The sequence below is a fragment of the Hydra viridissima genome, unplaced genomic scaffold (genome assembly GCF_058129835.1).
Source record: "Hydra viridissima isolate aposymbiotic clone 2 unplaced genomic scaffold, HvirCarnegie_v1 scaffold_2, whole genome shotgun sequence".
Lineage (NCBI taxonomy): Eukaryota > Metazoa > Cnidaria > Hydrozoa > Anthoathecata > Hydridae > Hydra > Hydra viridissima.
In genome coordinates, this window is record NW_028324301.1 from 2,898,499 (window position 1) to 2,921,973 (window position 23,475).

The 23,475-nt window shown below is 28.0% G+C and overlaps 1 protein-coding gene across 1 annotated transcript; it reads left to right on the forward strand.

Annotated features, from left to right (window-relative positions):
* Nucleotides 1-3,020: 3,020 nt before the first annotated feature.
* LOC145194644 (transmembrane protein 131-like) lies at nt 3,021-21,890 on the forward strand. Its single transcript, XM_090079211.1, has 31 exons — nt 3,021-3,243; nt 5,993-6,033; nt 6,133-6,161; nt 6,973-7,056; nt 7,669-7,789; nt 7,993-8,106; nt 8,384-8,506; nt 10,594-10,828; nt 11,099-11,155; nt 11,804-11,865; nt 12,152-12,199; nt 12,347-12,404; nt 12,560-12,665; nt 12,772-12,916; nt 13,097-13,267; nt 13,457-13,561; nt 13,696-13,836; nt 13,920-14,030; nt 14,293-14,379; nt 14,515-14,664; nt 15,296-15,371; nt 15,476-15,593; nt 15,679-15,988; nt 17,429-17,586; nt 17,738-17,880; nt 17,998-18,193; nt 18,311-18,661; nt 18,768-19,795; nt 20,264-20,883; nt 21,029-21,109; nt 21,261-21,890. Exons 1-31 carry the CDS (start codon nt 3,126-3,128, stop codon nt 21,495-21,497), a joined length of 5,424 nt encoding a protein of 1,807 aa, XP_089935337.1. The 5' UTR covers nt 3,021-3,125; the 3' UTR covers nt 21,498-21,890.
* The last annotated feature ends 1,585 nt before the right edge of the window (nt 21,891-23,475 follow it).

The window sequence follows — 23,475 nt, forward strand, 5'->3', positions numbered from 1 at the left end:
TTTGCAACCTTCAAAGATGGAACTTCACTTTTAAAATGCAAAAACTTGCAAAAAAAAAATTTGTCTTTTTTTTTTGTTTAACTTAAATAAAACTTTTTAAATAAAATGGTGGAATTTTTTTTGTAAATTTCATTCTCGATATATTAATTTTTAAATAAATTTCATACTCGATAAAATACTTTTTTTTTTAAATAACCTTTTTTTAAATGATGGTATATTAAAATATAAAATATTGCATAAAATTTTATAGACAAAAGAACTTGTAATACAAATACTGTATCCTTGCTGTACTTAATAAACTACTTAGTAATATTTACTTTGTGTGTGTGTGTGTGTGTGTGTGTGTGTGTGTGTGTGTGTGTGTGTGTGTGTGTGTATGTGTGTGTGTGTGTATATATATATATATATAAGATAAAAAAAGATATTTTGAATATAATTATTTTACATAATTAGTTAAATTATCAAAAAGCAACTTCATGTGCACACACACGCACACACACACACACGCACGCACACACACACCATAGACAGATCCACACACGCACATTACACCACAATCACGCAGACACATACGCACATACAAAAGGACATGCTCACACAAAAAGATACTTGATTAGTTTTTTTAAATACTGATTCATTTATTGAAAGAAAAAAAAAAGTCCTTCGGAGGCTTGGTGATTTTCACGTCAATACTTTATTACAGTGCTTTTCAAAACAACATTGTTTAGGGCGTTTATACATTTTAAAGAGATAAGTTTTGATTGCTTGTTAATTGTGGAATTTGAGTAGTCAAACGTGATTTCACACTATCTTATTTATCATAAATGACAGCACTTTTAGATGTTAAGTATCTGCATTAAACCAGTTAATACCTTTTAAATAGAAATTCAGCGTTTTTTTGTTTGTTTTTAAAGCCGCTACATTTTAGACTGTCGCATTTAGTCAAACAACGTTAAACTGGTTTAAAATTTATCTCAAATCTTGCTTCTTATCAGATAGTTGAATGGCACATTTTCTTGTAGTTTATAGCCTATGCTTTGACGAAGATCGTCAAAGCATAGGCTATAAAACTACAAGAAACTTTATGCTTGCATAGTTAACATAATAAACATTTATACAAGGCTAAATGTTTTTGTTTTTTTCAAAGAAATAAAATCAGCCGCATAAATACTGACGGTATTTTAGCAGTTGTTACTTAAAAGTAATTAACAAGTTTTTCTTGCAAATAGCAGCGCTAATCTGATACGCGTTTGCTGTATAAAAATCTGATCGAAGGTTACTTTCAAGTCGATTGAGTAAATTAAATTGCCAGTTTTTGATGTGTTTTTTTTTATGAACGTTTTTTGTTAGAATTTTCAGGAAGTTTACTTAACTTGGGTGTAGATGCAAAAAGACACAAACTAGTTTTTTTAAAATAAACATTTATTATTTATAAGCAATTATTCCCACAAATTACAGAACGTAGTCATTCATTATTTACAACACAAAACTTTTTAATAACACTGTAAAACTACTTCTCGTTCTCTTTGAATGAAATGAAAAATGAAGAAATGTTTGCTAACCAACAACAAAAAATTGCTCACTACAAAAAACTTAGAAATGCAAGCGAACAAATTCTTTCTAACGCGCACAACCAAAAAATTGCATTTTTTAAAGCCACGTTTTTTTTAACCACATTTTTCACCGGCCAAAGAATCAAATTAGTAACCCAAAAATTTTAAACACCTGTTTCGCTGTAGGCTTTGGCGACGCTAGATTTTTTGAACCGAAGACGAAATGTTAAATCTTATTTGGTATTAATTGGTACCAAATGAAATCAATTTTTCCGTTCAGTGACCTAAACACATGCTTAGTTTTAAGCTGCTGAACCAAAAGAAATTGAAAAAATAAATATGCTAAAAATTTAACATGTTCGTTAGAATCACCCTGAGTGAAAAGTTTGCTGTAACGTCGTCTCTTGCATAAAATGTGATATATATATATATATATATATATATATATATATATATATATATATATATATATATATATATATATATATATATATATATAACATTTTAGTATGAATAGTAAAACAAATTCAAATACATTTTTTTCTTTTAATACAAAAACATAAGTTTTCAAAGAGTGAATGAATCAACAATATTTCTGCACCATCTGAGGTAATATAAGGTAATGATATAAGGTAATATTCCTTAGTTATTGAAAAATTAAAATAGAAATTTTGGTTCAGGGATAGGCTTGAGATTTAGTTTGGAAATAGGGTAGAGGTAGGTTAGTGAGATAGCATGAGATTTTCTTTTATAACAAAGGGCTTTTTCTTTAGACAGGGAGCTTTTTTTCCTCGGTGGTTTATTTTCTAGAACTTAAAGTGATATGGATGTTGCGCAGCCTGAAAGAAGCCATTATGAGCATACAAACTTTTATATATATCAAGTTTTCTAAATCAACTTAATTGCTATAAGTAGAAAGGAAGTGTATAAATAAAAAGGAAAATTTGTAAATAGAAAGGAGTTATTTATAGAAGAGAAGTATACAAATTATAGGAAGAAAAAAAAAATTGAAGTGTATGCAAATAAAAATAACTTGTTTATACTTAATGAAGAATTAAGTAAAAAGCCAAAATATTGTTTAGTTAAAAAAAGAGTATTTTTTGAATAACGCATGGCAATTATAAGATTTTGATGATTAGTTATTCGAATTTTAACTCTAACTTATTATTAATTATAAATTAAAAAAATGCATCAAAGGTATAAAATATTTATAAGTTTTATGACGCTGCACTTAGCGTCTCAAAACTAAAAAAATTCTAAAATAATGTGCTCCAATTTTTTCATCTAAAATTGCAAAATTTTCTTATTTTTTTTCAAATATATTCTTGCATTAACGATCAGCTCTTAAATATGCACAACTATTACAAATATATTAAATATACATTTCGTTGTTTTTGTTGTTCGTAGTTGCTGTCAAATTTAAGAAAACCGCGGCTATACTAAACACATGCTTTCAAAATTAGGCACCAGTCTTTAAGAACTCAATTGAGTAACGCGTTTCCCTGATAAACACCAAAACATTCGGAAACGATCGAGCGATGCAATACAAAAACCGGCGTAGGTGTTACTAACATGTGTGTCAAGACATATCAAATACGATGTAAAATTCATTATATATTACTAGCAATACTACTTCATCTTACTCCAAGTATTGATGGGAGATGTGGATGTCATAAAGCTCCAGGACAAGGTTGATTTAAGTTTAAACGCTAGTTATGTAGAGGAATTTGCCCTACCCTTCTCTTTACATATTAAGATACATAATGCAGCAATTTACTGATGTTCTTTTAGAAATTTAAAGTAAAAATAAGAAAAAAAAAAAAAAATTTGGGTAAGAACTTATCTGGCCTCTAGCATGGAACTCATAATATTTAAAACTAATAACTAAAGTTTATGTTTATATGTGTGTTTAAGAATTTCTAGAGTTTATTTATGCATGTAAAGTAGGATCTTCAACTTATATATATGTGTATGTGTGTGTCTGTGTGTATGTGTGTGTGTGAATGCGCATGTGTTTGTACATAAGATATATCATATAGATAAACCCTATTTGTGTATATGTAAATCTATGCAAATATGCTTATGTATGCATATGCATACACAACATGTGCACACACACAGACACACCCTTCAGAAAAAGTTTAATCAAGTGCCATTGCTCCATCCTATATTGTTTGAAGGTCTTATTATACATATAGTATAAATAAACTCTAGAAATTTTTAAATACATAGTGTGTATACATAGAGAGAATGTATGTATGTATGTATGTATGTATGTATGTATGTATGTATGTATGTATGTATGTATGTATGTATGTATGTATGTATGTATGTATGTATGTATGTGTGTGTATGTATATATATATATATATATATATATATATATACATTTGCACGCATGTGTATATATATAGTTATAGTATATTTTTCATATATTTTTTCATGTTTTTTAGCATCATTATATGGAATTAATGTTACTTTGCCTGAGCACTCTGTTAAGTTTTATATACAAATAGCCATCAGTATATAGTAACTGCAAGGATCTATAAACGTTGCTAAGATATATGCTTGTAAAAATATGTTTAAAATAAATTTATACATATAAATATGTTAAAGGTATAGCTTTAGATATTGTTTTAGGGCTTCTATATTTTTTTAAAACCCATTTATAATAGGATCTTAACTGATATATGGCAGATGGTATTATTTAAATTATCTTTTAAGTGTGTGCATGTGTGTGTGTGTGCTTATATTGTTTAAGTGTATATATGTATACATATTATTAGTCAAAGGGTAATTTTTTGGATCTGTTAATTATTCTTTTTTATTACAATTTTGATAACAAGTTTTATCTCATTTCTTTAAAGTTTTTTAAAATAATTTTTATGCTTCAATTTAATAGTATTTTTGTGTTTCAGTTTAGTAGTATTGCAGTTTATCATATAATTGATTCTTTCCTGATGATTCAACATAATAAATTTTTTATGACATCATTTACTTTTTGCATAATTGAGTTATTTAATAAATAGTCACAATTATTCATGCTAATGCTTTATTTAAGTTCTCCAAGATTAATATTCATTTGTATTATTGAATCTGTAATAGAATGTTCTCTGAATTGAATTTCAAATTTTTGTGAATTTTAAATTCTAATTCATTTAAACCTAAATTCTAATTCATTTAAACCTGTTTTTCTTATTAAAATGTGGTATAAAGGTTGATATTAATCCAAATTTGTACACAAAAATTACAAAAAATTGATTTTATTTTACTCAAGCTAATCCTTTATGCAAATTTTTTGAATATTTCTATTTGTTTGAAACATTTTTATCAGAATGGAAGAGTTTTTTACAATTTACACAAAAGTTAATCCTTAACATGAAATTCTTGAACAGAACATGTTTATCTTCTGATAAACTATTATTCTTTCTTCTAAATTTTTAAATTGTCATAATTTGTTAAAAATGTTAAGTTTTTTGAGTTTATTGTGCCAACTGGTCACATGATAAAGGAAGTGATTAATTCTATCACAAATGCGAAAATGTAATGTGAACAACAATTAAATGTTGTTAATCAAGTTATTATAAGACAAAGATATAATTAGTTCAGGAAGTTGTCATAATTATTCTAATGTACTTGAGGAAGGATGATGTGATTTGAATAAGTTAGAAATAATTTCTGTAAACTAGGAAATAAATAAAGAGGATTTTGAAACTGTTCATCAAATGAATACTGTTTCTATAACTATCAACTTATCTCTTTTGCTATTTCAATTTTTTTTTTTTATTTACAGTTTGGTTTCAAACTATTAAAACCATCTTTTTTTCTACTTGCTGTGTTTTTCTATTTGCTCCAGAATTTTACTAACGTTTATTAAAATATTCAAATATTTATACAACAAACAAAAACCAGATAAGACATTTCCCTGTTTGTATAAACATAGCAATAATTTCTCCAGAAAAACTGGAAAAAGCCCGGTTCCCATGAAAACTTGTTCAGAGGTTTCCTGGTTTTACAAGGAACTTCTTTAGATATTGATAAATGAGTTTTAGTTTGATGGAAAAAGTTATTAAAATAAAACCTAATAAATAATAAGATTTCAAAAAAAATTACACAAGCACATAATGAACATAACATTTATTATATTATTTAATCAGTTTGCAACTATAGCACCATTCACAAAGTTGGAGGTTCTTGCAGTGCATTCACATTATTGAACATGCTGCATCATTTGCATAAATTGATATGCAGAATCCTATAACTGTATATAGATTTTATTTGTTAGTAACACAATCTATCAAAATCTGAATTGAAAATTAAAATATTTTAAAATTTATTGCTTGCAAATATTATGAAAAAAGATGTAAGCTAAATAATTTATCTTATAATTTAATAATTTATAATAATTTATTATAATTTATAAGTGATCTTTTTTCCAGGTCTCTTTGTTCATGAGCGTCAAGCTTTAAACAATTTTGAGGTAATTATTAAAATGTATAATTCAGTTATTTTAATTAACATTGCAATGAAAAAAAATTTAAGTTTTAATTACAAAAGAGTGTATTATTACTGTTTCTAGCCCTTATCACAGAATGTCCATGATGGAAAGTAAGCTATTCTTCTTTTTTACTAATATTTATGTTAATATGGCTTGCTATTATATTTTTTATTCTTGCTAATGATATCTTGACATAAAATGACTTATTGTATAGCTAAGTAAGTTGTTTTAAGGCAAAGCAGTGGCTTAGAAAGAGAAAAATGCATAACTATAAAAGAGTTGATTTAGAATGCTTCTTCTACTGGTTATATTTTGAGAACATTAGTTACAAAGGTAGTTCCAGAGTTTTTAAGTTAAAAAAGTAAGCTAGAAATACATTAAAGAAGCAATAAGAATAGCAGAAGAAACAAAAAACATGTAATAAAAATGAGAGAAGGCAGAGACTAATCATGTAAATCTATTGGAGAGAGAAGAATTATAATAAATTCATCGCCATCTAAAAAATGTGGTGTTGATAAAAACAAGTAATCATGAGATGAGGGCAATCTGATCTTTTTTGGTTTTATTCTTAATAATATATTGCTTTCTTTAATTTGATCTAAAGAAAGATATATATATTATCATATATACAGATGCATAAGTCAATCACCAATTTTTTTTTTTAACCTAAAAGACAAATTTAGAAGCTTTCTAAAAATGAGGGCATTTGATTTCAATGAAGTTTTGTCAAGTTTCATTTTCAGAAAATCTTGAATATAACACAATTAAAATGATTTCAAGTATTTTAAGCAAATATCACAGTTTTTGTAATGTTTACTGATTGAGGTCAAATTGAAATAAACTGAGATCACTTTTTGACACCAGGAGAATATATGGTATTTGAAAGGCTTTTTAGCTATGAAATTTCTTATTACTTTTTAGTGTTATTAGTGGACATATGCAGTATTCAGTTCCAAATTTTAGAATTCTTCTTTTCCAACCAACATTTCTTGACTTTCAAGAACAGTAAGTGTCAATATGGTTTGTAAACTTATAAAAAAACTTAAATGGTTACCTATATATTTACTGCTTGTATGTTTCATTTATAGTGTTTGTTTTGCTTGTATGTTTCATTGTAGTATGTTTTTGTAGTGTTTTTTTCATTTCTTTAACTTTAATCTTTTCATAATTTATTCTAAATATTTATGTAAAATGCATTGATTTATTTACTATTTCATTTTTTTGAGTTACTTGCAAAACACTAGAGGAATTTATCTAAAATTTAACAATTTTTGTCAGATTACATGTTAATTTAGAATAAATGTTAACCAAGGTTAAAATTTAATTTTATGATGATTACATCTTCCAGGAAACTGACAATCAAGTTCGGCAAAATGTCATTAAACTTAAAATCAGTTCTTTTTAGCGCTTTTTATTTTGTACTTCAAAAATAAAACTATGGCAAAGTATTAAAAACACATTTGTTAATTAAAAAAATCCAATGCTTTATGTTTTAAAACTTTATGATGCCGCAATTTACTATAGTATCTAAAATATATATTTCATAATGAAGCAAACATTTATTTCATAAATTTTTTACATCATGCTGTTATCTCTGCAATGGTTTTTATTATTTAGACCTGTTGGAATGCCTTATGTACAATCAGTAATATTATCTAATCCGAGTGATACAAGCGATATAGAAATTACAGCTGTCAATGTACAACCTCCATTTCATTCAACAAAGTTCCAAAAAAAGGTCTATTATTCTGTTTACTTTATAGATTATCAAGCAAATTGTTGGTAAAAGATATTTTAAGAAAAATATTTAAAAAATTAAAACATTTGATCAATTTACATGATTTATTAACTAACATTTACATGTAACTTGTTGCTGGAAAAATATTTGTGTAATACTCTGAAACATTATATTTAACATTTGTATTCTTTGTTATGCTTTAGGTACTTGCTCCACTAAAAAATATAACAATAGATTTGGTATTCTTAGCTACAATTCTAGGAAATGTAGAACATACTGTTTATATATATACTTCGAAAGGAAATTTCCCTTATCAGGTAAAAAATAGTTTTGTTTATAAAATAATTAGATTCTTTATAAACACAGGCATTTAAATTTTTAAAATTTTCTCTGCCAATTTTAAGATAATTTTATTTAAAAGTTTAGCTGAAATCCTTCCAGAATTTCTTTGTTTTTATTTTTTACTAAAGTTTTTTTGTAAGGAGATTAACAATTTTCTGAGACTTATAATTAAAAGTTCTACTGTTAAAATAATAAACACGTAGAGGTTTTTTTTATTTTTTGTAAAAAAAAATTTTATTTAAAAAAAAATAGGTATTTGGTGTTGGCATAAAAAATCCATACAGATTGCGATCATTTATATCAGCACGCATACCTATCAATTCAACATTTTCACCATATATAAATATGTATAATCCATATAGTAATTCAATTCAGGTAATGTACTTTTTTATCTTTTTTCATTTTCAGACTAAAATTATACTTATTAAAAGTTTTTAAAAATACCTTGATACAGGTTTACTTGGACCACTTTTATACTTTGAGACAATTTTTAAAATTACCTTGATACAGGTTTTGACCACTTTGAGACAATTATTTGAATGTTGGTTCAAAAAAATTTTAATCTTAAAAATTTTCATGTAAAAAATCATTTCTTAGAAGATTTATGTTATTAAAAATATTACTTTGCCTTTCTTTATAAAGAATATATTGTCCAAGATTCTACTTAACCATGTAAATTTCTTGTAAAATAATTTCTTTCTACATAAGTGATTTTTAAAAATATTTTTTTTCTTTTTCTTCAAAAAGAATGGTTATTTTAAGGAAATGGTACGCTAATTTTTTTTTTTTTGAAGAATCTTTCTATTTTGATTTAATCCATTCAATTAACCATTTAAATATTTCTTGATAAGATTTAGAGTGCTGCTCAGAAAAGTAATGTCTCATCAACTAAAAACAAGTGGTAATTAGAAGTAGTAACTCTGGTGAATACTGTGACTTTCAGCACTTCAGTCTTCAGTTAATTTAAGCCAAAAAATAATTTTTTTCAAAAAATTCCTTTGAAGCATGTGAAACAGCTTTTACATGTGGTTTTGGATAAAGCATACTTTCTGTAAACCTCTTACAATAAACAATGACTTTCAATATTTTTGTATGAATTAAAAAAGAACAACATTTAAATTTTGGCCAAAAACATCTCCTAAATCAAGAGATTGAATAGGAGGTGCGAAGGAAAATTTTCTGGATCAAAACTTTATGTTTTGCTGATAGATTTTTTTATTAAGAAAAACTAGTACTAAAATATGTCTCTAATTTAGAATATAAATATTGGGCACCATCTGGAGTATTTTTAATCTCAATTCTGTAAATGGTTAAAGCTTTCTATACCATATAGAAGTAACAATTTATGTAATACTGGTACAAGCGTTATGTTATTATTGATTCAGGATACTTGGTTTTCTTTTTCATGAAAGTCTTTTTTCCTAAATCCATCCCTTTAATTTGTTTCATTACACTTACTTACATACAGTCTGGTGTACCTAGTTCTCTATGTAAGTGATAAAAATACTCAATGATTGTTTTCTTGGTCAATGCAGAACAGTTGCTAACAAAACCACTAGTTAATTCAGGGTGCCTCTATATAATAGCAAACAAATTCAGTTGGTGGTAAGTTATTAGCACCTTTTCTATCTCGAAACCTTTTAACAATAAAAGTCAGTACCATTTAGAAGGAAACATCACACAATTTGAATCCTCTCAATTGTTAAATTTTCTTCTAAGGTGAACAGCAGAGCCCTTCCTGGTTTATTATGCTGACCCTTAAAATGGTAAGTCAAGGTACTTCTTAATTTCTTTATGACATTCATTTCTGTGCTGTTCAAGATCATTTTCTTAAAAGTCTAGATATCTTCTTGACCCTGGGTTACTCATGACTAAGATCTAAAAATGGGGGGAAAAAATGTTGCTGAGATCAGTTAAAAGATATGATTTGAAGGAAGAAAATCCAAAAAAATAACATTTTTGGAAAAATACCTCTTTCTGAAATGATTCTCAGAATCAAGTTAGGTTCTGTTTAAAATATAGCAAACTATACTTATGTTTAACATAGCATTATCTAGCGGGCTAAGTTTGCCTGCTTTTATCTAAAAAAAGAGATGTAAAAAATTATCTGTGGATTGAGTTGCTTTACTTCTTGCAAACTAAATTATGTCAGATCATTAAAGTAGGTTCAGTGAACACCATCACACAAAGAAAATGTTATTGTTGCTTATTTCAGTCAATTTTGAACTTTACACTTACAGTACCCATTATAGTTAGTGATTTTCCTAGAATTTTATTTCAAATTTATAAACAAAAATTTCCTGAAATAAAAACAAGAAACAAATAAAAATAATCTGAAATAATGACAGTATGGTTTATTTGACTTTTTTACTCTAGTTTGGTCCAAGTTGCCTGCTGTGTCAAAGTAAACCTATTTGATAGTATATTCCAAAAAATAACTGCTTATAATGATTTTTCTTTAGATAAATGAAATGTATTCTAGTGGTAGTGACCTACATTTGGATCTGCTATTGAATGGGAATGACAGTAGCACTGGAAAATTATGGGAAATACCCCCTTATGAAATGAAAGCTATTATGAAAGCCACCTATCATTCAAAAGAAGAAGGGCAGTCTGCTCGTTTTATTCGTATTGTTGTTGGTCCACCTGCACCTCCTGATATAATTATACTACCTTTTGAAATTAATGTATCTAGCAGTAAGCATGTTATTTTAATAATTGCTCTATTAAATGCTATGAAATCAATAGTGCAGTAAAATAAGATGTGTAGTTAAATAAGATGTTTATGAGCTAAGAGAGGAAAAATTAAGATGCTTTCTATTGTAAGTGCATCATCAGAAAGAGAACATAAAGTGGACATAACATTTATTTTCTTATTGTAATCATGGCTTTTTGATTACTTCAAACTGTATTTTGATTGCTCTGGAGGAACAAAAGCATTAGCTGAAACACAACTTTTTTTTTCAGAACATGGTTTATATACAAGTATTGATTTACTGGACTTTGGAACTCTGAGAACAATGGGTAAAACTAATAATCTGCTATTTTTTCATATTTTTTTGTTGCTATTGCTGTTTTAATAATTTTCTCACTAGATTAGAGAAGGTCTGAACATGAAAAAACTTAGGAAAGCTAAACATTTGAATGTTATTGTTTTGGTAATTTTATTCCCAAGTGCAGCCGAACACACTTTTAAAAGAATCACACTATTGCTTTTAAATACTTTTTAAACATTTAATGACATTTCGATGCAGTACTTAGCGAGCATTTACCCCTATGACAATTAAGAAATTTTTTTGGTCTTGCTTGTTTTTAGTTAAAAGTAAATTTAAAGTGGTGTTTTAGTGTTGTCTGAGTATCTTATTTTTACTACTTCTATTACTAAAAAAAAAAAAAAAACTAAAGCTAAAAAAGAGCAATAAATGAATAAGCATTAAAGAGCATATTAATGAAAAAAAGTTTTGTAATGTTCAGATATTGTCAGTTATATTGTAAACTAAAGTTAATTTCAAACTAGCACTACAAAACCCAAGCTGTAAAAATTTTATTAAAATAATATCAAATGAGATGTTAGAAGAAATAGAGAACACTGTTTTTAACTGAAGAATATACAAAGATTTCTAAATATAAAACTAATAAACACAAAAAATAGTTGTGTTTTTTTGTTTGCAGATGAGCAGAAATCTCTTAATCTGAATGTTATTAACTATGGCAACAAATCTTTGCAGATTTTGGTAAGATATTTATGTGTTAATTCTGGGAAATGTTATTCATTATTACAGTAAATCACTTAAGCATTGATTTATCATTTTATTGTTATGATATGCTTTTTAATTATCAAGGATTACATTATTTTACAAAACTAAAATATTTGTCTTATCCTGTCTTTTTGTTTCTTGTTCTTTTGGTTACCAAAGTTTCATTTGAACTTTTTTTTTTTTTACTCTTTGAAATTGCAAAATTTAAATAATGAATTAACCCCAAACGTCAACTATTTTTGCATATGATTTGTTATTATAGTCTGTAAAAGTGGTCCCTCCTAATAATGCTATCAATATACAGTTTACAGTAAGTCTCAATTTTATAAATGCTTGGTACATTCTTTGAATATTGTAGCCTATGTGAATATTTTTAAAAATACTTTTTAAATGAGGTAAAGTTTTATTTAGATTTCTAGGTATTGAAAATTCTTTCTTTTTTTTTTTTCCTCATTAGCCTCTTATATTAAAACCTGCCAAGAAGTATATAAAACTAGCAATAGTCAGTTTTTTAGGTAAATTTTTTTCCCTGTTTTATTTACAGATTTTTTATTAAATATTTTTAGTTCCATAGTGTTTTGTGTTTTAAGAACCAAAAAAGAATAATTGGTATTTGAAGTTCCAAAAATATGTCATGAAAACTTTGTTTGCTATGACTTTTTACACTTAGCTTTAAATTCAACACACAAAAGACAAAACAGTGGCAAAATAGTTGTTTCTACATCAGATGAAGCTGTAAAATTAGAAGTGCAATATCATGCTGATGTCTTATATGGGTATTTTAAAAATTTTATAAGTATCTATGCTTTTTAGGGGTACATTTTTATTAGAGCAAAATATTTAGTTTAATAGTACTTGAAATTTGTTTTGTTTAAATTTAAGGACACTGGCATATTCTTTTGGTAATGCATCATTTTTTATGGGTGATTCCCCTTCTTCACAGCCATTAGCAATAACAAATACTTTTAATGTTTCACTTGTAATATACAGAGCAACACTTCCTCCTGAAGTTCAAGACACATTTTCTGTAAGTCTTTTAACCATATATATTTATTGTTTTTAATTGCTGTATTCTAATAATGCTGTAAGAGTCCTACCTAGAAAATATTAGTGCATTTAGTGATTTTAAATGTTCCATAATTATAATGAAATATTATCACTATTTAAGGGCCAAAAGGTTATAGCTTTGATTTATGATTTTTTTCAGATTGAAAACTTTTTTCCACCTGTACTTGTACCACCTGGGAAACTTATCTCGCCACTAACTATAAAGTTCAAAACAAATGATTCATCAGTTTCACTTTCTTCAGTACTAAAACTGTATACAAATGCTTCTATATTCACCATACCAGTGAACTGCTATAATGGCAAGCTCGAGGTGAATATCTTTTTTTTTTTTTAAAAAAAAAAAAAGTATAAGTTCTTATTTTAAGGTACTTAAATCATATTTAAACTTTTATTTTTTATATTTATATTACTTTTACATTACTTGTTAATTATGTTTTTTTATATTGATAATTTATGTAAATATAATATATAACTTCTGAATTAATATATTTTCTTTTAGTACCATATTCAAAATTCAAACAAAAAAGTTATTGATTATGGGACAATAGGTATTCATGAAAATAGAAGTTTATTGTTTACAGTTGTAAACAATAATCCAGTAGAAGTAAGCATTTTATCATATAATTCATGTAATTACATGATATATTATATATCATATAATTTCTTGATTTCTATTATTTTTTTGAGTTTTGGTCTGATATGAAGTTTTTATTGATCAAGGTGTATGTTATAAATTAGGTATCAGTAAATGAGTACTCTTCCAATTTTGAGTTTTCACATTTAAGACTTCTTTATGTAAAAAGCTCAGCAAAGATAGACAATATACAGATGGAAACTAGTTTGTTCTCTGTTGAAGAACCACTCAAAAAAGAGAAAAAGGTGGCTTAAGATTTATAATATTTTTAAGATTTAAGTTTTTTTTAAAACAATTTTTACATTATGATCAACTTTTTTATTCTCAGGTTGAATTTGTTTTAAAACCAAGTTATGTTGCCACATTTGCGCTTGATATGGCAGCAAGTCAAAAAGAAGGAACTTTTCGTGGACAAGTATTTATCAAGACTTCATATGAGGTAAATTGTTTTCAAGTTCTTGCAATAAGTGCATAAAATGTGTCTTGCTGGAAAAACAAGTTTCTATATAGAATGTCACTTTCAGTGTTGTTTGACTGAAAATGATCTGATAGAGCACCAAAACAATGTTTAGATGATTAAAAAAAGTTTTGAAAGGATTTAAATGGTGTTTATAAAATATCAATTAACTTTTTCTGATCAAGAAAAATTCTTTTGTATTTTGTATGTGTTGTACTTGAACTTAAAAGGTTTCTATTTTTAGAACATCACAATACCAGTGTTTGCAAAAATGGTTAGAGGGGATCTTTTAACTAAACCTAAGAAGATAAAGATAGATAAAGCTTTTCCTGTAAGATTGTATTATAAGTTCTTAAAATATATAACATAAAATCGTATGTTATGCTTAAAACACAAAAATACTACTTCTTTAAATTTCTTTATTACATTGTGTGCTTCTGTAATTGAAAATAAAAATTTATTCTAGGGACGGACTGAAAATTACCCATTGTCAGTTGAATCGACATTTGAATATCCAATAAGATTACAAAATGTAACCATATATCCTCCAGATTTAAGGTTTGAACTGGTGCTCCCTGATTTATTGCCAGAAATATTGCCAAAAGAAAAGACTCATGTGAGTAGATTATAAATTTTTTTCTTATAAATTAGTTTCATATTATCCCAAGGTATTGCAATAAGTTTTTTAGCGAAAAAAGCTTTTTAGCAAAAAAAGCTTTTTAGCAAAAAAAGCTTTTTAGTTTAGGCTGAAAACTTAATAGTTTGTTTTTTAACTTTTTTGGTATTTATTCGATGTGATGTTTTGATGTTTTAACATGTTGCAATCAAAAGATAAATTTTACAACACAATTTTTTACATGTTCATGTAAATTTAAGTTTTTGATACATCAAATATTGAAAAAACTATTTTAAGCTAAAAGTAATATAAACCTTATGAATAAAATATTATCCTTTAGTAAAATAAATTTCACATAAATATAGTTAGCCATATTTGGTTTGGGCTAATTTAAAAAGTTTTTTGTAGCAATCATGAAGAACTTTATAATTACATACTGTTCATAACAGGTGGTGTGTTATTTTTTTCTTTTTTTCGCTCTATATATATATTTTTTAAAAAAATATTTTTACATCTTTTAAAAATATTTTTATCTTTTAAAAATATTTTTATATCTTTTAAAAATATTTTTATATCTTTTAAAAATATTTTTATATCTTTTAAAAATATTTTTATATCTATTTTGATTTAGCTTGGTTGGCTAAAATTTGACCCATTTTATGGGGATGTAAAGCAATGTTACACTTGCATCTGTGAAATTGACCCTGGTAAATTATTGGAATTTAATTATTTTGAATCGATTTTCAAAAAAAAAAAATTGTTTTATTGTTGTTGAGGTTAATTTAAAACAAAATATTATATATTTTTGTAGCATGTGAGCAGTGGCATCACAGTATCCAATTACCTTTAAATGCATGGGAAATGGACTTAAACTTGTTAGAAAAACTTAGGAAAAAGTGGGATAGTTTTGAAAATCTGCATAAATCAAGGTAAGAAAACTCAGTAACTTTTATGAAGATGTTTTTCTCACTTTTTAAAGTCAATTTTGTTCATTTGCTATTCTGGTTATTTTAGCTTTGAATCATCAATAGTACTTCATTCTTCAGTCATCAAAAGTTATACTGTACCAATACAGGTATCATTGGCATGGCCTACTCTAGTTGATCAATCTATTAAATTTCCAAATACTCATGTTGGAAACTATTCTCTTGAGGAGATTTTTATAAATAATCCCTCAAATCACCCTTTGGTTGTGCAAGTCATCCCTTTGTTGAATTACCCTCAACCTGATGGAGGTTTGGATCTGCTATCAGATAGACTTATTATGGATTCATTCTCTCTAGATTTAAATGGACAATCAAACTTTTTTATTCCAGAAATAAGGGTAACTTAAATCTTCATTCTTTGGAAGAAAGTTTATTTTACAAATTTTATATATATATGTATATTTACATCCTGTATACATTTACCATGCTGGTGAAAGGTTTGAAAGTTTGAGACCATTATGAAAAAAATTAATGGTAACATGTTTGCTAAATCAAACAAAAATATATTAAATTTAAATTTTACTTATGTGATAACAAAAAAATTATTAAAGAACACAAAATAAAAATCTATTTAACAACATTTAACTGCAAATATGTCTAAACATTTTTTACTTAAAAAAATCTTAAAAGATTTAATCACTTTTTTAACAGGGCATTCGAGTTACCAAATTATTTATGGCTTCAAGTGATATATTGTCCCAACTATCTTTCAGAGTATTCCACATATTCTCCTTTGATGGTAGGGAATAGCCAGTGGCTTTTCTGTCCAGCTTGTCCCTTAGAAGTTCAATAGCTTTGAGATCAGGGTTTTGTGGAGGCTGAATCTTATTCTTCAAAACATTTTCATTTGCATTTTGTTCAAAATAACTCTAAAGTCTTCAAGTATCTTCTCATGGTGATCAAACGGCCGATTGTCTTTTTTTTTTCTTATTTTGAGGTTGAAATAAATGGTTTTCTGAGAGCAACTTCACCAAACAGATTAGATTCTTGTAGTTGTCTTTTAATTTTATTAAGAGATATGTGTTTATTCTGAGTTTTGTTTGACCTGAATTTTTGGTGCTGTGAGTCATCTATTTCATTTGCAAGTTAAAACAATAAACTTCTCTTGTAGTTTTTGGCCTTCAGGGGAAGATCTTGATGACTTCCACTTTGTCTGTATCAAAGTATCTGATATTTTCAGCTTTGCTGCAATAGTGGGTTCAGATTTTTTTTAATTGTGTAATATTAAAATAGCAGATCAACACCATTTTACTAATCAACATTTTTGTTATGAACTCAGATGAAGACTGTAATGGTTTTTAACCTTAAAAAGCTGTCTTTGATTTCATTTGTCTATTCCTAAGTGCCCATAGTTAAACAATTGATGTGATATTTAAGCACAAAATAAAAACTGTTTAAGTTTACTAAAACAAAAAAAAATGGTACATTAGCATTTCTTACTCATAGACAGTTGTACAAGTGCGGCAAAAATAGTTTTACTTTCAATAAAATACTACCACTATTTGAAAATTATATATACACATGTTTCTCTTAAGTGGTCACAAACTTTAGGCCAGCAGTGTATGTATACACACATACATATATACAGGAATACAAATATGTATATAGACACAGCAGTAATTGAAAAATAAGTTTTTTGATAAAGCCAATTGTCTTGTGTTCAAATCAAAACGTATATAACAAAACGTATACCAAAAAGAATGTCTTTTTCCTGAATGGCTAAGGTAAATGTGTAATGTTACACTTTATTAACTTGATGTAGCTTCTCTAATTTTCAGGATGGAACTCAAGACCATAAATCAATCCATTCTGCGTTAGGTGTATACCCTTCAGCAAATAGTTTAACAATGTTGCTTGAGCCACGTCAAAAGAAATCAATCAAGGTGGGATTTGTTCCAGTAGACGAAACATTGAAAACATCAATATTAGTTGTTCGGTATGTTGTATATCTTTTAGTATTGACTGTTGTTGTTTTTATTTTAATTTGTTTTTTTGTTTTAAAAAATTTGTTCCTTATTTTTTTTTAATCAACGTTACAAATTATGAATAAAAAAAAAAGTAATATGGAGTGTTTAATTTTTATCTAGAAATAACTTAACTATCCTTGACTTAGTAATAGTAAGTGGTCAAGGTGCTCGAACATACTTTAGCATTAATGGATATGCTCCAGGTGATAAAAATTCTATTCTACACTTTGAGATCAAGCCTGTTCACCTTGAAGACTGTAAAAGTAAGTTTTCTTTTAAAAAGTTCTTAAAAGTACATTAAGCTTTTTAATTATTTATTCTGTTTTAATCTACATTTGTCTTTGTATGGTATACATTCTATTTATATTTTCTTTTAATAGAGTCAACTCCAAAAGCTCGTGTATATCCTTCTTTCACTGTAAAGCGTTCATTTACAGCAACTAACCACGGTCAACTTCCTGTTCATATTGTCTTTATGAATATTAACAGTTATGAATGTGAAGGGTTTGGTTTCCGTATCTTAAATTGCGAACCTTTTGTTCTCATGCCAAATTCATCTCAGAAGATTGATATCACGTAAATTTTTTTTAACAGAATTACTTTTTTTTTGTTTGTTTTGTTTTGTTTTTTTTCTTTGTTTTGTTTTTTTAAACAGACATGTTAATCGATGTAAAATTATATTTTTATGTTTAGCTTCTCTCCAGACTTTACAACATCACGTGTTTCAAGAACATTGAAAGTCATCACATCAATTGGTCAATCAATGGACTTTGCTCTGCTAGCAACCCTTCCCCACCATTTATTACCACTATGCGCTAACGCTCTTCCTCGCCCATTCTGGGAGCCATATTTACATGTTGTAGCAACAGTAGTTATGTCTGCAATATTCATCTTTATAATTTTCTTTGCATATTTTGACGCTCAGAAGTACGTAGTTCAGTGTACCTTTACTGCCGGTCGCGGTTCCAGCTTGGAGAAAAATATTGACCTTTACACTCCTGGGACTGTGTTTGATTTAAATGCTATTGCTGGTGTTAAAGTCAGGTGAAATGTCATTTTTTTTTATAGTTAAATATTTTATGTTTAACTTTTATCTTTTTTTTTTTTTTTTAAAGTTCTTTTCATGTTCTATTTTTTTTCTTACCTTTAGAATAAGTGATAAGAAAGAAAAATATAACGAATCAAAATTACATCAACGTGCTACTAAATCTAACAGTTGTCCAACGTCATCAAAAGTTAGTAATCACCCAGTTTTAAAACGTAGTGACTCTGTAAACTCTACATCATCTTCTTGTAATCGAGAAAATTCAACGCATTTTTCTGATTCAAGTAACTCTTCGTCTCGCAAAAATTCGAATACGAACAGTCCACAGCCATGTCCTAATCTAGACCTAAAGCCAGAATCTAAAATAGAAAGTAAGCGTTCAAAGCGGAAAATAGTCGATGTTAATCGAAGTCAAGTCAAGTACGAAATTATACAACCCAATGAGCCAACTATAGTTACCGAAGAAATACGTGACCCATGGGAACGAGATCTAATTGAAAAAACAAAACTAGAGCAAAAGAAATTAAAAAATAAACAAGACGTTAACGAAGAAAGTCAGAAAACAAAAAAAAAATCTAAAATAAGTTTGAAAAAAGAATCTATTAAGCATAGTCCTCTTCAAAAAGAAATAAAAAATAAATCGGACGAAGATGTACTAATAGAAAAATCTAATGACTTTAAAACAGTTGAAAATAAACTCAAATCTAAAAAACGATCGGACATAATAACACCGCCCACACATAATTCTGGAAATACACTTGACAAACTAGATGAAATATCTCTGTCTGGACCTCGACCAGACGGTAAAGAGAATCAAAGGAAGTTTTTGAAACCTGAGCCTCCGAAATTTGCCAAACAACCAATCATTTCTCGTAAAAAAGTTCCTAACCAATTTGATAGAGATCGTTTGATGATGGAAACTCCCACTTCACCTCATGCAATAGCTGCAGCCATTGTTGATGCCGCCCTTGTTAAATCCCAGCAAAAAAAGAAAACTAAAGACAAAGGAGATAAACTGAATAATGGCTCAGCTTTTCCTGTAAGCGACGACAACTATTGTAATTCATACAATCATGAATCAAACAAGCTAAACGAGAAAGCCAGATCTTCAACGCCATCTGGTTTAATGCATGGTAAGTGTGAAAAACAAAAATGCATTAAAAATTGTGTGTGTATATGCTCAATAAAGAAAGTGTATACGCTCAATGTAAAAGTGCGTATGACGTAAGCATGTAACAAGGTATGTTTAAGTTTGTAGTATTTACTGCGTATATACATTAAAAGATCATAACTGTGGATGATTCGTCTTTATTCTTAGCGATAAACTTCTACCTTAAGAATTTTTTTTCCTATATCGATACTTGCGTCGCTGTTCACAAAGCGGTTTCTAAAAAGAAAATACTCAAGCTTTTAATATGCTTTTAATGTAGAAGTTTATATTTATAACCTGTATTTATTTTGTCGAGGAAGTCATTTAGAAAAAACATTTTTCACAATTATACTGGAAATACATGTTTGTTAGAAGTGTTGTTCTTCAGAATTTTGAAATATTTTAGTAATTGAAATAATACACTGAAACTTGAAAATGAAATCAATTTTAGATTCGTATTCACCTGTAAGCAGTAAAAGTTCACCGAATCTTTACCACGATTTTAAACAAGCAACGAACGATTCTACGTCAAACAAAATCAAGAAAAAAGATAGTAGTTGGACTTCATATTTAAAAAAAATTGGAATCGGCACTAAAGATGAACTATCCCCTAATGAACTTAATAAAGGAAATTCAATGTTTTACTATGATAATTTAAGTAGTCTTCGCGCCAGTAAGCAACCCAGATTTGATGGTGAGTTTCACGGGTGTCCGCAAAACAAAGACTTACCTATCGCAAGCAATCTTTCGCCTGATAGTGCTGAGTTCGTACCTGCATCGCAGCGAATAAATAAAGTTGTTGGCTCAAATCTTGTTAAACATAGTTCATGGACTGATGATTCTGAAACCTTCCGACCTCCCCCCGGTCTTACACATCCCAATTCTCCTGTTCTTACGCATCCTAATAGTATATGGGGAAGTGATGAATTGCTCTCTAGTCCTCGTTTAATACCGAGTCCGCGTTGTACACAAGAAAGCGATGGTTGGCCTGTTCAGAAAACATCTATATTTGATTATACTATTGATGGTAGTTACAGTAGTTTACTCCGTGGCAATCACAACCGAAGCAAAGTAAGTAATAAAAATCTTGTTAAAGATAAGCTAGAAATATACGAAAGCCCCTTTAGATGTCAAATCAGCATATTTTAAAAAAAAAAAAAAAAAAAAAAAAAAAAAAATTTCGACTTTTTGTAATTAAGTATGTTACAAACTTTAGTTTGGATTTGATTTATTGGTTCAAGAGGATGATCCAGTTGTATGGGAAAGGAAAGAAAAAGATTTTTCCACGATAAACACAGTAAAAATATCCTTTTTTTTTGGTTGGAGAAAAAGTTTCGAATAAAGTCCATAATTCAACAATAAAATGATAAAAAGTCTTACGTATTTACAAAACATTTATCATTAATATTGTTATAAATTTTATCATTGGTTATATATTTTGTTCGTAGGACTTTTGGGGTACAAGTTTAAAAAGTTCTTCAATATGGGACGCACCTGATCCAATACCTGTCGCTTCGGCTAATGTATCCCCAAGAAACCGTTTGAGACTTGGCCTTGATTTAAATTCCACTCCTGATATTGATGTCCGGGATGCAAATCCATTAAATCTGTTCAATATTTGGGGTTCAAATGTTGACTCTGCTTCTCCTTACGAAGGATGGAATCAAGATATCAAAGAAGATTGATTACTAATAGTTTTTGCGTCGCAATAGTTTTATCAATACAACTAAGATTTTTATGCATTTGGTTTATAGAAAATCCAGCGCTAATGTAAATCATGATTTTTTCGCGTGTTTTCATATTTTATATGAAAGGTTGTGTCCTCTTTGCGTGCGGTTTTGTCTGATTGGTCCTGAGTTCACTTCTCCCAAATAGTATTTGTTTTCTATATGCGGTTAAAGCAAGTTTTATTTTCCACGATTAACTCTGTTTTCGAATTTGGTGAGTTTCGCAGCCTGAAGAGCTTTTTTTTAAGACGGCTATAAAACCTTTTTTTATTTTTAGGTTTGTAGTTTTTTAGATAGCCATATTGGCTGTTTAGTAGTTTTTATGAGAACACTATTTATTTCTTGCTGAAAGTCGCACTCTTTTAAGCAAAACGAAATAGAAGATTTTACTTTAAAAATAGGTATTGGCTCAAATTCTTCCCGCGAAAAGTTGATAATAAATTTAAGTCTTTAAATGAACTGAAACTTTCTCCGAAAATTATGTTAAAGACGTAAGTAGTTTCTGATATAAAAAAAAACTACATCACAAACTACTCACATTTACATACATTGAAATTGAGGCATCGAAAAAATTAGTGATTTCATTATTTGCGTTAGGACAACGCAAATAATGAAATCACTAAGCCAGGATGCTTTTTGTTTTCTCGGTAAAGCTGCTCAAATAAACTTTGTATAAGTACAAGCTCTCTAACTTTTGTATTTCTGCGGTTGTGTTGTAGTCTACGTTTAGGCTAATACCACCGGCTGATAACGTTATTTAACGTTAGAACAAGGATGAGGATGATGGTCTCGTATGTTAGGCCGAAAAAAATATATCGAGCCGTTTTACAAACATCTTGTTGGTGAAACGAATTTTGACTTATCTTTTAGTAATTTATGATGAGAATTGTGTGTTAGAGATGTTTATGCGGTAAAACTTGCAGTGTTTGTCTTGCAAAACAAGGTTTGACATCGATGGAACTGTTATTTGGGACGGCGTTTCCCCATTACCCTTAACGCTCTCTCAATCTAACGAATTGTTTAGTATGGAACGTTCTTGAGGCAAAAGCCTTTGAAAAATCACACAAAAGTATCGATTCGTTAAAGAAAGCATGGGATGACCTCGATGGTCTCTATTTGTGCGTTATTGTGGACTTATTCACCCGTATCTTAATCCTTGTCATAAAGTACATGCTGGCTAACCTGTTGTAGACTGATCAAAAAATAGCTGGGGCTTATTCAAATAGATTTCTAACTTTGTATGTAGCAAGAGAGGAACAATCGATAATTCTAAAAAAAAGTATTCACGCGTCAGTTTATTCCACTTCTTTTGTTCAGAATCAAAATGCCTTAAGTTATGGTGTGGACACGACATAATGGTTCCCGTATTTTTGCAACAAAAATGTTTGCTTACATTCATCTTCAACACTTTTGATTGCTGTTCATTCAATCGATAAATTTACCGCCATTTTCAGTTTTTATACTGATGATTGCACAATTATTGCTGTCAGACCGGAAAAGTATTAGAAATAATTTGAAAATTCGTCCATTATTTTATTGCTATATTATTGCGATCCAAAAAAGAAACTGGCAATATTTAACATACAATAGTTTACTTACTCTTACCATTTAGAAAATTTTAAAATAGTTTGATGTATTCAATTATTGTGTTCGAATATTGTGTGGGTTAGATGGTTATTATAGATCAAAGATAAATAATGGTTTTTAAATCTATAATTTTAGACAACTTTTAAAATGTAAAGAATGAGCATTTTTATTAACGCTAAGAGCTAAAGATACCAAATGTTAATTTAAGGATGTGGACAAACAATTTAAAGATTGAATTATTGACAACTAATGCTCAGGTAACACATCCTAGTTTTTGCAACATTGAATTAACATTAAATTAATTATATGTGCAAGAAATGAGGAAAAAATTGACGATCACCATCCACTA